This window comes from Magnolia sinica, chromosome 5 (assembly GCF_029962835.1).
Source record: "Magnolia sinica isolate HGM2019 chromosome 5, MsV1, whole genome shotgun sequence".
NCBI classification, from domain to species: domain Eukaryota; kingdom Viridiplantae; phylum Streptophyta; class Magnoliopsida; order Magnoliales; family Magnoliaceae; genus Magnolia; species Magnolia sinica.
Window position 1 is genome coordinate 27992988 of NC_080577.1, and position 17366 is coordinate 28010353.

At 40.5% G+C, this 17366-nt stretch overlaps 1 protein-coding gene across 1 annotated transcript; it reads left to right on the forward strand.

The window, feature by feature from the left end:
- The first annotated feature begins 9382 nt into the window (after positions 1–9382).
- Positions 9383–15148, forward strand: LOC131245854 (large ribosomal subunit protein eL14z-like). Its single transcript, XM_058245581.1, has 5 exons — positions 9383–9542; positions 9704–9805; positions 12650–12779; positions 12905–13017; positions 14927–15148. Exons 1-5 carry the CDS (start codon positions 9540–9542, stop codon positions 14981–14983), a joined length of 405 nt encoding a protein of 134 aa, XP_058101564.1. The 5' UTR covers positions 9383–9539; the 3' UTR covers positions 14984–15148.
- The last annotated feature ends 2218 nt before the right edge of the window (positions 15149–17366 follow it).

Below are 17366 nucleotides of genomic sequence, written 5' to 3' on the forward strand. Positions count from 1 at the left end.
TTTTATTTCCGCTGTTATTAGTTTTATTTGGCATTGTCCTATTCACCCCCCCTCTAGGACATATAGCTTGGCCTTTTCAGTTGCATACTCATTCATTCATCTATTCACTATCCACTCAGGCTGGTGATGCGCAACTATTTGTTACGTGTACCTTCGCAATGGCCAGGATTTTGGTTAGGACGCGTGACTAACATGAGATCAAGAGTTTACCACATTGTGTTTGACTATCCAAATTTAGGTATAGGATTGGTTTGTATAGATTTTCCTTGTGATGGACCCCATAGCCTTCGATACTACTTACTATCATCCCGAGTTCACTCCAGCTTAGTCATTTCATTCGCATCGCATATTGCATGTCATCTATGACATATGGCATTTTGGATTGCTACGTTTCTGTACTTATATAGCTTAGACGGGCTTGTCAGGATTTGCATATTATATTGCATCCGCAGTATATGATATTTGGCTCATTATGATCTGCATTACATATCCTGATATTATATGACTCATGGACTTACTAGTATATTTTCGCTTACTCTGATATTGTATGATTCATGATCTTCTCAGTATTTACACTTATTCCGATGATATATGATTTATGGGCTTTATTGTATACTTGGCACTTATCTTGTGCACACACTTTCTCCACCCTTTAAGCTTTCTATAAGCTTATGCACGATAGATGTGTGAAGGTGGCGTTAAGTTGCAGCGGCATTGAGCATAGAGTGTGCAGCGGTCTTTTGGAGCTTTGATTTTATTTAACATATGTATTTTCCTTTCAGCATTGTATTCAAGTTTATATTAGTGGATATGTGATGATGATGTTGCCTTTGGTAAACTTATGGTTATGCTTATTACGAGGCAAATGTACATTGGAAAATCCTCCTTGTAGGATCCCAGGATCAGAATCTGGTGTATAGACGCTGGGATCCGAGAATAGGGTACTACGGAGGGTGTCGGCATCAGATTCAGCGATCGAGATTCCTATGAGTCCGATCTCTGGGTTTGGGGCGTGATAGATTCCTACCATAATCATTTAAAGTAGCGTGGTCGTCGGTCTAATATCAGACCCTGAGATCCTTATGAATGATCATCCAGAGTCTTAAATACAACCCACTTATGAGAAAATAGAAAACCGTATTCAGAGTAATGAGCTTTTAAGACGATTACATATAGAGAAAAGATTTGCGATTTCGGAGAATTGTATCGTCTATCTACAAGAGCATGAATTTGACATTAGGGCTGAAAACGATCCTTTGTCCTTTTCATAAGTCGAACAAAGTGCAAATTCTTCTCATTAGTTTGATGCCATGAAGGATGAATTGAAATCTATGAGGGATAACAAAGTTTGGGACCTTATTGAATTGCCTGAAAAGATTAGGCTAATTGATTGTAAGTGGGTGTTTAAAATCAAACGGGACTCTAATGGCAATATCGAAAGGTATAAAGTCAGACTAGTTGCAAAGGGTTTCAGTCAGCATGATGGCATTGACTTTAATAAGACCTTTTCACCTATGTCTAAGAAAGACTCATTTAGGATAATTATGTCTCTTATGGCCCATATGAATTTAGATCTACATCAAATGGACGTGAAAATTGTGTTTCTCAATGAATATCTAAGTGATAACATATATATATAGCAATCAGAATGTTTCAAATCTAAATACTCAGAACATCTGGTCTACAAGCTCAAAAGGTCCATTATGGTTGAAACAGGCATCACGACAGTAGTACCAAAAGTTTCATGAAGTCATTTTCTCATATGGTTTCATTGAAAACATTGCAGATGATTGTATATATGTGAAAGTCAGGGGGAGTAAGTTTATTATTTGTCTTGTATGTTGACAACATTTTGTTGGCCAGTGGTAATATTGGGTTGTTACGTGATACTAAGAAGTTTTTATCTCAAAACTTTAAAATGAAATATCTTAGTGATGCATCATTTGCCATTGGCATTCAGATTAGTCGGGACTGGTCACGTGGACTGCTTTGCTTGTCACATAGGGCCTATATTGATAGGGTTCTTGAAAGGTTTAACATGCAAGGTTGTGCTCTTGGCCAAACACATATTACAAAAGGTGACAAGTTTGACTAATTTCAGTATCCTAAGAATGACGTAAAAATGGATACGATGAAAGATATTTCATATACGTCAGCAGTAGGGAGTATCATGTATGCCTAGGTCTGTATGTGCTAGAATGTTGGGCGATACCTTAGCAATCTAGGGATGAGCCATTGGATAACTGTTAAGAAAGGACTCGACACTCATGTATAGGAGATCCGACCGTTTGGAGCTAGTTAGATATACAAATGTAGATTTTGCGGACTATCTTGACAGCAAGAAGTCTATATTGAGCTATGTATTCATGATGGTTGGTGGAGCTGTATCACGGAAGAGCATGAAATAGTCGATTACGATATCTTCAACCATGGAAGCAAAGTATGTAGCTTGCCATAAAGCCACGAGTAAAGCGATCTGCCTTCAGAGTTTTTTCTTTGGTTTACGGGTTTTGCGAATAGTCTCGAAACCATTGAAAATCTATCGTGATAGTTTAACTGCAGTTAACTTCTCTAACAACAATAAGCATTCGTCGACGTTAAAGCATGTTGACATTAAGTATCTTGTTGTGAAGGAAAGAGTTCAAAATCGTTAAGTGTCTATATAACTCATCAGCACAAGGCAGATGATAGTGGATCCTCTCACTAAAGGTCTTCCTATCATGCTCATTAATGAACATATGACATCAATGAGAGTTATAAATCTCAAGGATGTATTTGAGTAGTGGGAGTTTTTAGTTTTGATTCGATTATGTATAGCCGTTTTAGATATATCTTTTATATGCATTGATAATTCTATTATTCAGCTTATATCTTTCTTCTCTTTTAATGTGCACGTTCAGTTTTGAATAAGCAACACTTTACTTTGTATCTTGGAGACACGTTCAGTAGAACCACTTGAAGATAGCACATATGATCACATTAGACTTATAATCTTCATACCACACCTCATATCCTTAATCTATATCGTTAAGGCTATTGGTATTCGTGACTATGATTCATCGTACTTAAAAAAGGATAGATGTTATGTTGACTACCATGATCCAGTATCAGTGGTTTTAATAAACCGGATCTGATGAGCATTGCTCATAATTATCCAATGATGTTATTTTGAAATTCAGTAAGGCGCCCATTAGAAATTTTCAAAAGCAAATGTGTTTTATAAAATTATTTTTCACAAATAAAATAAAATATTTTATTTTCTTTCGAAGATCAGTGTAGCCCTAGTGGGAGAATATAAGACTCCATTAAGTGGGGCCACACATATCATGGTTTAGATATGACCATTGGATTATTTAGATTGAGCGATTCAGTGGGCCCCACTATAGTTGTGATCATTGCAAATAGGTTTGGGGCAGGATGCTTGAATTGTGGTCCCTATACATGGTTATTAAGTCGGATATGGAAAACTACGGTGTGGAGACTCTAAAGGAGAGAAGTGTGATGGGTAAGCTTCTCTGACTCTCCTTCTTATAAATACATATAAGCTTTCTTTGGTCCTCTCTCCTATAAATGCATATCTTGGTCCCCTCACCCATACAAGAGAGAGAACCTTAAGTCTCATTGAAGGTTCTCATAAGGGTGTGAGGTGCAAAAGACTAAGATCCTCGTCGACGATATCAAGGCATTGTGAATGTCTTCCTAATCAGGTACGGTTTAAAACTAAAGTATTAAATCTCCATTATTGATGTATAAACGATTCGTTAATTCCGCAATCTAGAAATAACAAACTTAGGCTTGATTTTATATGCCCTTATCTGTGGTTAACCACACCATTGTCAGATTCTCCACTATTAATGATCCCCCATGCCTCTCTCTCTCTCTCTCTCTCTCTCTCTCTCGTGAGAGAGGAGTCCTTGCAGGCTATACACCCATCACTACAGTGAGCCCCTCTTGATGTCTATTGAAGAGATCTAAACAGTTCATCCCATTGCTTGCAAGGCTAATGCCATGTGTGGCCCATTAAAATTCTAACATGTATAACATCCAACTTGTCCATCATGTCTACCCTAACATGAAAGTTTGACACTAAAAAAACTAGGCCAATTCAACTCTCATGTGAGCCACAACATGAATTCAGAGGTTTTTTTTAGTTGTCAATTGTTTTATATAGTTTAACCTTGAATGATTGGATAGGCCTGATTTTTTAGGCTTCCCATCGTCATGATGAGGTCACCTAATGTTCACACCCCAAGTATAGGGTTGCGATGTAATAATAATCTCAGTAAGACTAAGGTCGAATCCACATGGACTAAACCTTGTACGTATTCTGAAAGTAACTAGAACTAGAACTAGAACTAGAAAAAGATGTAATCTAAATCTGGAGAAGTTAAGGGAATAATTGTAAACTACTTAACTAAAACTTGTAAATCCATAGGTAGAGAAAACTAAGGTTTCCAAGGGTCCACTAGTAGAGATCAGGGAGATCTATGCTTGATTAAAAAACGCCACTGGAATTAGAGTCCCATCTTCATCCAATTGGAAGATATTTCATTAAAAACTCATTCTGAACTTCCTTTGATCTAGTCCTCAATAGATGAGAGGTATGAGAACTAAAAGTGATTCCATTACAAAACCATGCCCATGAGACAGAGTAAACAACAGAATTTACCAATTCACAAACATTCTGGGAGAATTATGAACATTAGGAAGGATTCCATCATCCAACCATGTCCATGAGACGATGGCGACCAACAGGGTTCCTAAGTTCACAAATGAAAAGAATATACTCAAAGCTATTGCAGATCTATTGTAATTTAAGTCACAGCAAACCATTAAAAACTGAAAGTATTCCTTATGGTCAAACTAGAATTAAAGAGAGTTCAATGTAAACATAAATCAAGTTGTAGAAAGCATCCCATCAAGCTACAAGCTTCACCTCTTAGTCCTAGCTAAGAGGTTTAGCTAATCATAGACATGATTAGCTAAAAAAATCTCAAGGAAAGATATAAACAAAAGGATAAAGAAAGGGGAGAAAAACTCCTGATGCCTGTCGGCTCCACGTCTTTCTCCTCTCTTGTCCTCGTCTGATCCCCCACAGCTGGCCCTCTCTCTCTCTCTCCCTTTATAGACGTGCGGCCAGCAGGTCGGTCTGCGTTTAACGCAGCCGACTTGCTTCGCAAAGCCGTGTGCGAGAAGAGAAGGTGCGTAAACAGATTGTGCAAAAGATCTTGTGACGGGTCCGGTTGCAGACCGATTTGCGTGCACGGTGGGTGTTTTTCGAGTGTGAAACAAGCTAGGTTGGGGCTGAACCTGTCCTCTGAACATGATAGATGGATTGGATTACCCAGTCCGATCACAGGGGTGGGCCACATCGAGTCGCAACGGCAAGGCTGCCTGTTCACGTGTGCAATGGGAAATCCCATTGATTTCGGGATTTCTTGTGAAAATACTTTCTATTTTCTTTTTCTTTCAATCCTTCTCCATGTGTGGCCCACTTCCTACAAATCCTCCAACCTGATGGACGATCTGAATCATATGTGGGTCCCACCATCTTGCAAACAGGACCTGTCCATCAACGCCGAGGTGTTTCTGCTGAGAAACATGTACATTTACGTGTAGATGTCCACAAACACACACCTAGGGTCCGGTCGGATTCAACCTGAGAGCACTCTGGACGGATCTGATTGCTCGGAATACTCACGATGGTGGGCCACATTGAGTCTCAAACGGACGTTGTCCGTTAGTATTGCAATGCAAAGGCTCTCTTTCTACCGGGAATCACGTGCACCGACGTGCACAGTCTCGCATGAAAACTCCTAGGTTTAGGACAGAGGTGGCCCCTGAACCTAATGAATGGTTTGGATCATTTACAGGAATGACCATGATGGGCCATGAAACGTCTCAAACGGACGTGGTTCGTCCGTCATGATGGGCCATGACACACGGAAAGAAAGAAGAAGGAGATTACTTCTCTGGAACCTCCGATCAGCATAATCTTGGCTAGCTCTTGGTTCTGGTGATCCGCGGGAGTGTACACATTTTGTGTACACTCATCATGTGTGTGGAGCCCACGGAGATGGTTAGAAAAATCTATACCATCCATTTGTTTTCTCATCTAATTTAAGGGGTTGAGCCCAAGTTTGAAGCATACCCAGAGATCAAGTGGGCCCCAAATCGGTAATTTATTGGCTGATCTGTCCATTGGACCACTTCCACAAAGATCCAACAATCGAAATTTTACGTGTATGGTTACTTTATGATCCTCAAGCTAGATATAAAGATTCGAACCAAATGGATGGCGGGAATCCCGTGATCTTGCATTCAGTATGATTTTCAGGCCCCTTTAACTTTAATCACTTGATTTTCTCGGATCTTTGGCGTGTGAATTCTTCAATCTCGGTCCCCTAAAATCCGACCCTTGCCTTAGTGATTTTTTAGCATTAAATTCATGCATTTAGCACCATTTTCAGTCCAAGCTCTTAAATTCACCTTGCAACAAAAACATGATTAAAATATAACATTAAACATTACAATGTTTGTAAAATCAAATAATAACTGGGGTCTAATATGCAATATTTGACCCTCAACACCTAACATGCAAGTTAGATAGCGTGCAGAGACAAAATTGTTCCACACAGATAATAGTATATAATCATGTGAAGTTTAACATTCAAAAAATTTTATTTTTTATGGGTGGATAACTAACTTACAAACTAAGCTTACTTTGCGCAACCTTTTTATATTTGTTTGAATGGCATCAATTAATATATTTTCTTTGGCAAAAAAATTCAATACTATGAAAGAGCGTGATTGTTAAACATTACATATGTGGACAATTAGGACCTGTTTAGATACCGGAAATAAATTACTTTTTAACTTATATTAAGTCATTAAGTTATTTTTTCATTTAAATTAGTTTGATGAGCATCATTATAAAAGTAATTTGTGTGTTAAAAGTTACTTATCTCAATAGTTTTTAATTTTATTTTTTAAAAGCTTTTTAACTTATTTCTTTTCTACTTATCTCTCTCTTCGTCTCATGGTCCATAGCAAATGAGGCTCTCTCACGTTCCATGTCAAAGGAGGCCCCACATGATAGACTATCTACATTAAAGGTGAGGCTCACACAATGGACGATCCACATCAAAGGTAGGCCCCACATGATAGACTATCCACATCAAAGGTGGGCCCCACATAGTGAATGACTCTATATTAATGTGGGCCCACATAATAGACCATCTACATCAAAGGTTGACCCATAATGATAAATAGCCCACATCAAGGTGGGCCCCACATAGTGAATGACTCCATATTAATGTGGGCCCACATAATGGACCATCTGCATCAAAGGTTGACCCATAATGATAAATAGCCCACATCAAGGTGGGCCTCACGTGATGGACAGTCCACATCAAAGGTTGGCATAATGATAAGTGACCCATATCCAAGGTGGGCTCCACATGATGGGTGGTGGATATTGAAGGTGGGACCCACATGATGGACATTAACATTGATTGCGGGTCCCACATGATGGATGGCCAACATCAAATGTGGGCCCTACCAAATGAACAGTGCACACTAAAGGTCGACCCCTAATGATGAATGACCCACATCCAAAGTGGGGCCCACTTAATGAATGATCGACATCAACGGTTAGCCTCACATGATTGACGATGGATGTGAGGTTGCCTATACAAACTTAAGGGATAATTATTTATGATGTTGAAAACCAAACATGCTTTTCTACTTTTTTGTTGATAAGTATATTGTTTACCCAATAGAGTTACCTACTATCTTATGACATATAAGTAGCTTATCTAAAGGAACTTACCATCCAAATACCCTCTTAAAAATTCCTTAAACTTGTCGCATACAAGTAATTCAAATTAATAAAGGAGTTTGGATGTACCTTAAACAAAAGGTGTGGTTGTTTTGTTTTTTAACTATCAAGATTTGAACATTTATTGGACACTTAATAATGAAATATTTGCATGGTCTTATTTCAACGGTTATAAAGAAAGAGTAGAAAAGTATGTTTAGCTTCCACCATTATACAAGTACTTATTTCTCAATTTTGTTTAGTCCCCCCTTAAAATTCACCATCTGTCGTGGGACCCAACCTTTGATGTGGACCATTCATTATGTTGAGCCCACCTTATTCCTATCTTCAATGTGAACCGTCCATTGTGTGGGGCATACCCTCAATGTATGTTATCCATTATGCGGGGCCCACCTTAGATGTGGGTCGTTCATCATATGGGCCCACCTTTAACTTGGACCGTCCTTCATGCAAGACCCAACTTCAAAGTGGGCCATCTGCCAAGGAGGTCTGACTCAGATATAGGTCATCCATCATTAAGGGTGAACCTTTGATGTGAATTTTCCTATGTGGGGCTCACCTTGATATGGGTCATTTATCATGTGGGGCCCACCATCAATGTTATTGTCTATCACGTGGGTTTAATATCCATTGCCCATCATGTGGAGTCCACCTTTGACGTGGACTGCCCATCATGTGGGCCCCGCCTTCGATGTGGACCATCCATTATGTGAGACCCACCTTGGATGTGGGTCATTCATCATGGACACCTTTGATGTGGACTGTACATTATGTGCGGCCCACCTTAATTGAGTCATTCATCATGTGGGGGCCACCACTAAAATAAATTGTCTATCATGTGGAGCCCGCCTCTAATGTCCACTGCCCATCACTTGGAGCCCACCTTCGATGTCAGTTGTCCATCGTATAGGGATGCCTTGGATGTGGCCCATTCATCATTGTGGCCTGAACTTTGACATGGACTATCCATTATATGGGGCCCACCTTGATATGGGTCCTCCGTCATATGGGGCCACCTTCAATGTTATTGTACATCATGTGGGTTCACCTCCAATATCCACCACCCCTCATGTGTAGCCCACCTTTGATAACGACGGTCCATCGTGTGAGCCCCACTTTAATGTGGGTCGTCCATTATTTGAAGCTCCATTTGGATGTGGGCCAATCATCACTAGGGGCCTACCTTTGATGTGTACAATCCATTATGTGGGCTAAAGACCTTGATATGGGTCATCCATAACGTGGAGCTCACCTTTGATGTGGGCCGTCTATCATGTGGACCCCACCTTTGATGTAGACTGCCCATCCCTGTTGTAAGTTACTTTTACGATAGTACTCACCAAACTAACCCAAGTTAAAAAGTTATTTAAGCCAGGCCCAAGCGTAGCCCACGAGCGAAGCTAGCAGGTCAAACCGGCCCCAAAGATGGGTCGGGCAGGCTAGCTAGCCCATAGCCACTCTTATAAAATGAGTTCTTTGATGGCCCCCACCAGATGGAGGGTGCTTTGGTCTTGAAAGGGCAGTTTTGTCCGTACATTTCTACCCAGATGCTAACCCTAGATCGGACGGTCAAAAACTCTCTATCCAAAACGACGTCGACTTAAAAATAAAAAGCAGGAAGCAGCCCTAACCTTTCTCCTCCCTCTCTCTCCACGCAAGGAAGAAGAAACCCTAAACCCTCTCTCTCAAATCTACAGCCATGGTACGGAAAATCTCTGCTATTCTCTCCATTCCATTGCATTCTCTTGTTGAATCTCTTCTTCGATTTTCTCTGTCGGATCGATTTCGATTTTGATTTCTCTCCACTCGATTCTGTCTAAATCCAAGGTTTCGATTTTTTTTTTTCGTTGGGATGAATCTCAGCCTTTCAAGCGTTTTGTGGAGATCGGGAGGGTGGCCCTCGTGAATTACGGGAAGGATTATGGAAAGCTCGTCGTCATCGTTGATCTCATCGATCAGAACCGGGTACACCCTTTGATGCATGTTTTGCATTTATGCATGTATGGTTGATGCATGTATATATGTATCTATGGATGGATGTTTATGAACAGATCGTTTGATTTTCTTCTCGATTTTTCAAGCTTAGCTGTTTTTCTTTTTCGATTTTGGGGAAGTGATCGATACAGCTGCTGTACCATACGTTATGATACAGCCGTTTTCCTGCCAACGTTTCACGTATGTAGAATATCCCATCCGTACGAAAGGTGGGCCCGAGGATGATGTTCTCGTGATACGAACATCAGGCCGATCCACTCATCGGTGGGCCACACCAGAACCCTATTTCATGCCATCAGCTGTCCTCCGATATTAACGTTGTGGATTGGCCTGATTTTCGTATCAGGTGGTCATCATGGTACGGATACCATATTCTACATATGAGAGACGTTGTCAGGGGGAAGTGATTGTATCATCACGCATGATACAGCTGCACACGTGTGTTGATTATTGACTATTGGTCATCTCTTTCAACCGTACATTTTTTTTCTAATACATGTGTGCGCCTCCTGATGGTTGTACTTGTTGGGGCCATGGTTCATGGTGTGGCCCACGTGAAGAATGGCCTGGATCATTTACACAGTTGCTACGTTTATGCTGTAAATCTTCCTAGAACTTGTACTTATGTCCCTTGCTGGATGCAGCTTGCAATGTATTGCTGTGTATTGCATCTGGCTGTAGGAGAACTTTATGTAGTTTGCCCCTTGTTTCTCATGTCAATCTCAAAAGGATGACTACACTAATTATAGGGTTGTCAGCCTATGGATGTGTAAAGTGTTCTAAGGTCTCCCAGTCCATATTAGTTGGGCTGTGGTTCGATGGTCCGGATTTGATCTGTTGGGTCATGCTGTGGATCGTTCCTGCTCTAAAAAATGTCGGCGGAATGGGGAAATTTTAACTAAAGCTGGCAACGGGTGGGAGTGGGATTGATTCAGGGCTGGATATTAAACAATTCAAAATGTTGGTGTTGATAGGCTCAGCCCTGGACATGGTCCATTGCCAGCCATAATTTTAACCTTCAATCAGTATTACCTGCAAATATATGGTTGATGGAAATGTACTGCAACAATTTCCATTGAATGGAGAAGGGCCTGACGATCGGATGGGTAGGTCTTTCTTGTTGTGGAGATTGTTGAGGTGTGGTTTACCCAGGTGGGGCCCATTTGGATATATACTGATGTATATATCATTCTTGCCTTGAGTACCTGTTTGGTACTCTTCCCCTACCGGAACATCACATGTGCTTGTCCCATAGTTGCTAGATGTTTCTGGTAAAATGGAAAAAGTATGCAGAACTAAGGGTGGCAATGGGCCGGGTAGCCAGCCCAAACTGACTTTGGGCTGGCCTTAGACCTACTTGCTTGGCCTGTAGGCCGAGTTTGGGTCCCTCACGCATGGCCCAGTTGATTTTCTGGTTGAACTTGAGCTCAAGTCAAAGAAGCCTGACCCAGCTGGGCCTGCCCCAACTTTATATCGCAAAACTATGCCATTCAAATCCCTACCACTGATTTCGTTCCTCCAAACTGTATTACTTTGTGCTAGTGTGGCTCACTTGATCAGTGGATAGGTTAGGAACATTCAAGTGGGAAACAGGGATTTTATCAATCTTTGGGTTGGACCAGACTGGATCGGGTCAGGCTCGGGCCTGGTCATAGCCTAGCTTGGCCAAAACCCAGACCATTGACACTCCAATGCAGGACACAAAAAAATGCAGAAAATGGGTTTCAGCACTTAACACCATGGGGGAGATGGATTTTCAACTTTAGGCATCTTGGGGTCCAGCATACCTATCAACATTTTGGTGTCTTGGGTTCATGTCTGGGTTACCTATCAAAAAAAGAAAAGAAAAAGTAGATGGCAATGGTTCTGTCTCTTCAGTACAAACATTTAAAGCCTGTTTGGCTTTACTTAACGATAAGAATGGAGTTGGATCCATATTTCCCATAAGCATCTTGTAGAAGTGGAGCTGTGGTGTATCCTGCAAAATGTGTTTGAACTGATGGATTAAATGCTCTTTTCCACAAATGAGCCCCAAGATGAGAATGAAATGTAACTGTTCATACCTGTCATCGCTCCATTCTACTTTTGATCGGTAGATATGTGCATGCATTTCTGCACTCGTAGGTACATCTGAATTGGCTCTTATATCATAGGGACTAATCTTGTCTGAAGCAGACATGCAAACAAGAAACAGATGTATAGTTGTTAGATCTATTTTGACAGGCATTTTAAAGATTCCAAGAGAACAGAAAACACTCTCTTCCAAAGTGAATGTTTCAGCACATTTCCAACTTTGATGAACCTGTTTGTTCAATTGAGAAGTTTTCTTTTTCGTTTTTGTATGTAAAATGCTCCTACCGGCATCGAGAAATGCTGGGCAAAATGATCACAAACAACAAAGTTCCAGAATTTTATTTTATACATGCTTTGTCTGAAAAGCAAAATGGCCCAAAACAGATTTTGGAGTAGTGACCACTTGGTGTCATAAATTGTCCTCAAGAACTACAGTGCATGCAAACTGAGGTTTGAAAAAACAGGACTCAACTTGGATTTATTGAAGCCCTGAGGGTCCAAGGTCGACTTGACCGATTCTTAATCTTTATCATGTACCAGCAGCCTTTGTTTTATCTCTTTTCTCGCAAATGGTTAGCCAGTAAACTACTGAGTGGGGTTATCTTTAATTCACAGCTCTTGCATTGAGTCTTCATGGGCTAATTAGTATCATGTTTCTGACTGCCTCATATTCAGAAGTTACACTTACTTATCATATTAGAGATGGGCCAACTTATATTCCATACCATGTAAACTTGACAGGCTCTTGTTGATGCTCCTGATATGGTTAGAGGACAAATGAATTTCAAGAGGCTCTCGCTGACAGATATCAAGATTGACATTCCTAGAATCCCGAAAAAGAAGTCTCTGATTGCTGCTATGGAAGCCGCAGGTAATGCTTAGTTCTTGTCGTAAAAAGAAACGAAAGAATGGTATTCAAATTTTGTCAGATACTAGATTTTTCTTTATCTTCCCTTTCATGCATACCCCCTTGTTAAAAAGCACCCATGGTGCCAGATGTGAAGAACAAGTGGGAGAACAGTTCATGGGGCCGAAAGCTGATTGTGCAGAAGAGGAGAGCTTCTCTCAACGACTTTGATAGGTTCAAGGTCATGCTGGCGAAGATCAAGGTTTGCTACTATGCCTTCATCATCTGCTATCCTGTTGTTTGACACCATTGTTTGACATCATCATTTCCCACACCAATGAGGAAACAGTATCTACATTATGTGGGTTTTTGTTTTCTCCTTCATTCCCCCAAACTTCAAGTGAGTTAGGACTGTTACGAAAAAGGAATCTCAAGTGAGTTGTGTACGAGAAGACACAGAAGACATATCACTTATGTTTTGTGCCAGTGAATCGTGTTGAACTCTAGAATCAGGAAGCCTCCAGACCTGTTGACGCAGGACAGCCCTAATTATGATGCATGCTCATGGACATAATTAAATAGTGGAAATAAAAGGAATAAATGATCTAAAATTCTAACAGTAATCATCATAACTGAGAAAATCATAAAGGAAACATGCAATGAAGCGGGCCATCACCACAACCATGGATTATGAAATTCAATTACTACTTAGGTTGGATCCGACGAAGGATGAGACCTCCCGATCTTGCATGGTCACACCCAATCGATCAACGAAGATCACTAGTCCGAAGAACCAAGAAGTTTCTCGGATTAGGGATTTGAGAATTTGGGGGTTTAGGGTTTAGATCGGTTCTCAAGATTTTGATCGAAGAAGGATTAGCCAAAACTGGAAAATAGAAGGAAGAAAATTATTACCTTGAAGAAGTTGGAGGGGCACAAGAAGAAATTAGAAGAAGAAGATCAAGGGAAGAGAAGAAGCACCATTAGAGAGAAGAGAGGAAGGAGGCAACCAAAGGATTTGCTTTTCATTAATCAATAGTTAAAAATTCGAGTTTAGGGCTTTAGCCCATTTAAATAAGCAAATAAAGACATAAATTACTAAAATACCCCTAGGATAAGCAAATAAAGACATAAAATTACTAAAAGACCCCTAACTAACAAATAACATAAGTACGGGAAAGTTTGGGCGCTTTTGGGCGCTCGGTCTTCTTTCTCCAATCTTCCTTCACATGTCTTCCCTGAGTGGGGTCTTCTATATGTCCAATCACATGTGAAAGGTCTTCAGCTCTTCAATAGTCGCCTATCCACATATCACTTATGTTTTGTGCCAGTGAATCGTGTTGAACTCTAGAATCAGGAAGCCTCCAGACCTAAGCTGTAAAATTCATATCTGGTAGCGGTTGTTTGGCAGCATGGATTTTGGGCAGTTAAGAATTGGAATCCAGAATTGTCATTGCAAACCATGCTCGACACCCCCCCTATTTTTTTATTGGAATTCAAGTCCTACCTGGATTGGAAATTCTCACAAGTGTGTGTGCGTTTCAAAAATCCAAGAGAAAAAAGTTGGGGGTGCAAAATCCTGGATTTTCGACAAGTCCATTCTAGACCTCCAATCCTTAACCTTTCCTGTAAGACTATCTAGTATAGGAAAGTTTGACAAGTTCAAGGTCATGTTGGTGAAGATTGAGGTTTTCAACAAGTCCAATGCTGAATGATTAGATCAGTTCAGTCATAGAATGATTGATTTCACAAATATTTGAAAAACCAGATGATATCAAAATTTTATATTTACTTAATTGAATGCTCCATATGGTTATGGTAGTAGGAGATGATATCATAATCTTTATTTGGTCCATCGAGGGTTTATTTGGATGCACTATAAGATTGAAATGGAGTTGTTGGTCTAACTAAAATGGAAATAGCCAAATTGGCCCGTTTAGATTATGTGGTGTCCAAATTGTGATTACATTACCTTCAGGTTGACTCCATATGAACCTAATTGCAATGCAAGTTCTCCTTTGGTTATTCCACATTACTGCTATGAGGGAGCATCATAGCTTGTCATTCACTCTTTATCAAACTGTAAATGTTCACAATTTAATTCACTTGTGCACCCAAACAAGACCTTTTTAAGGTCTTAATGCTAATATGCTTTGCGTTTGCTTGTGCAGAGAGGTGGTGCAATCAGGCAAGAACTCGCGAAGCTGAAAAAGCAGGCTATAGCTTAAATATATTCTCTCAAGACTCCCCTGATTTTTGTTACAGATCTGTCCTAGTTGTGATTTTGGTACTGTTATTTCCGTTTAGTTTTTGTTTTAAGTGCGACTAGGTTTCACCTTTTTCTCTTTGACGCTATTTGAAGTAATCTTTGAGAGACTTGCATTTAAGGTCAAGTGCAATGAACTGTGTTGATTTACAAAATCGCAAATTGTCCTTTTAGGAAAAAAAAAAAAAAATCCTTTTCTAATCTTCATTTTTTCTATGGCAATGGCCTCATGGGCAGGATACCTGTTGGAGTGGATTGTCAATGGACAGGGGACCGGCTCAGCAAAATCCAGATTTCTGGAGATATCTGGTCCACATGCCCAACCTGATCAAGTCCAGGTCTGGGGCCAAAATTTACACAGGTTCCACACATAAACGGCCCTGTTTTATGGAGGGGAATCCCCTTCATGCACATAATCGCCTGAAATTAGCTCATTTCATAATGTGGCAACCTAAACAGGGCTTGGTAGATTCTCTCTAGAATGTCTTGAAATGGTAGAATGGTAACCATTTGATCTCTGAGCAAATATCCACATGGAACAAGCCAAACGTTCTCAAGATTGGATGGTTAGGATTGTTCAATCATATGATTGTGAGTTATGACCATCCATGTGATGGCAGACCATTTCCATGGTTTCCATCTCCTGGCATCAGCTAGCCAGCATTCATCAGGGATCATTTCAACATTTTGATGCATCTAGAAGCATGATATTTGCACCCAAACGAATTGAAAGAGTTCTGTCTAATTTCTATGTTTCTTACAGAATGAGCTTTGGCTAAGTGCACACGTGTGTGCAAATAAATAAAACTCATGTACATGCCACACGTGCTAGCATGGCACATCAGTGAGATTCGATCCTTTCTCCCACCAGGTTGGCCTGACCTCCTTATTTTTCCCAAAAATAGGCTCCAACTATTCAACACAGGTAGATTGGTTCGAAATTTTCAGCCAAGTTTTTTCATAACCAGTGGCATTTGTTTTGCAAAGTAGCTGACCTGACCAGTGGATCAACCTGATTCTTGGGCCAGGCCACCAATATGGGCAATTTTCTGATGGATGGATTGGATCTCAGTTATCTTGCCATGCCGTGTTCTTTATTGCACCAACATGTCTTCTTAGCAAAGCTCTTTACTAAAATATAGGGAATTTTACAAAATAAAAATACTACCACTTAAATATATATATTTTTTCAAAAATATTTTTTGATAAGATACTCTACTAATTTAATTAATTATCATTATTAGAGCACCTACCTTCCGTGCAAAGATATATACAGCAAGAGTGGGCCCCACCATCATGTTTATGTGAAATCCACTCCAAGTCCATACGTGATTCAGGTGGACGATTGGAAACAGTGCACAGGGCAACCCTCACCCACCGAGCTATTTCCCTTGGTATGGCCTATCAGAATCATGGATGGGCATATGATGTTTAGGCACCTCCTGTAGATTTTGGTTGGTGCGGCATATAATGATTCTGAGTGAATTTCACATAATCATCAAGATGGATCTGGTAGTGGATGTCTCTCTCCAAACTGCTGTTTCCTTGGTGTGGCCCACCCAAATCATGAGTCAGCTTGAGGTTTTGGCCCTAGGACTAAAGTGGGATGCTGCATCTATTGATATACTGGATTTCACATACACATCATGGTGCCCCCCCCCCCCCCCCCAAAAAAAATAAAAAATCAAGGATGGTGTCCATTTGGCAACCGTTCAAAAAAAAGAAAAGAAAAGAGAGAGATCTAATGGGAATTTTACGCAACACCCACCCTTGGGTTTTTATGAGTCCGCCCCTGGTTTTTACTCGTCGATGGTGATGTATATGTGAGATCTACTCTAAGCATTAAATGTGTAATCCCACGCTGAGCCCAAGCAAAAAAATTAGGCTGACCTGTAGGACTGTCAATGAGCCAAGCTGGCCCGTCAGGCTTGTCCTACCTTGGGCAGGATATAGGATAGAGTATCAGGGCCGATGGCCAGGCTCAGACTTAAAATTCAATCCCACTTCTTAATTGGTGCGGGCTTGGACTGTACACAACAATCCGCCAGCACAGCCTCAGCCCATTAGGGCTTGCATCGATAATAATTCTTAACAGTGTCGAGTGATTGGCAGCTCGGGTGGGCCCACCGTCATGTTTATGTGAAATCCAATCCAACCACTAGGTGGGTTACCCAATGTTAGATCTAGGGCCCAAACATCAGCCCCATATATGAATCAGGTAGACCATAGGATTAAGAGAAATGTACAGGGCAATGCTCACATTCCAAACTGTTTCCTTGATGGGGCCTGATTTTTAAGTCCCATGCCTAAATTTTGGTGTTAAATCTAACGGTTGGAGTAGATTT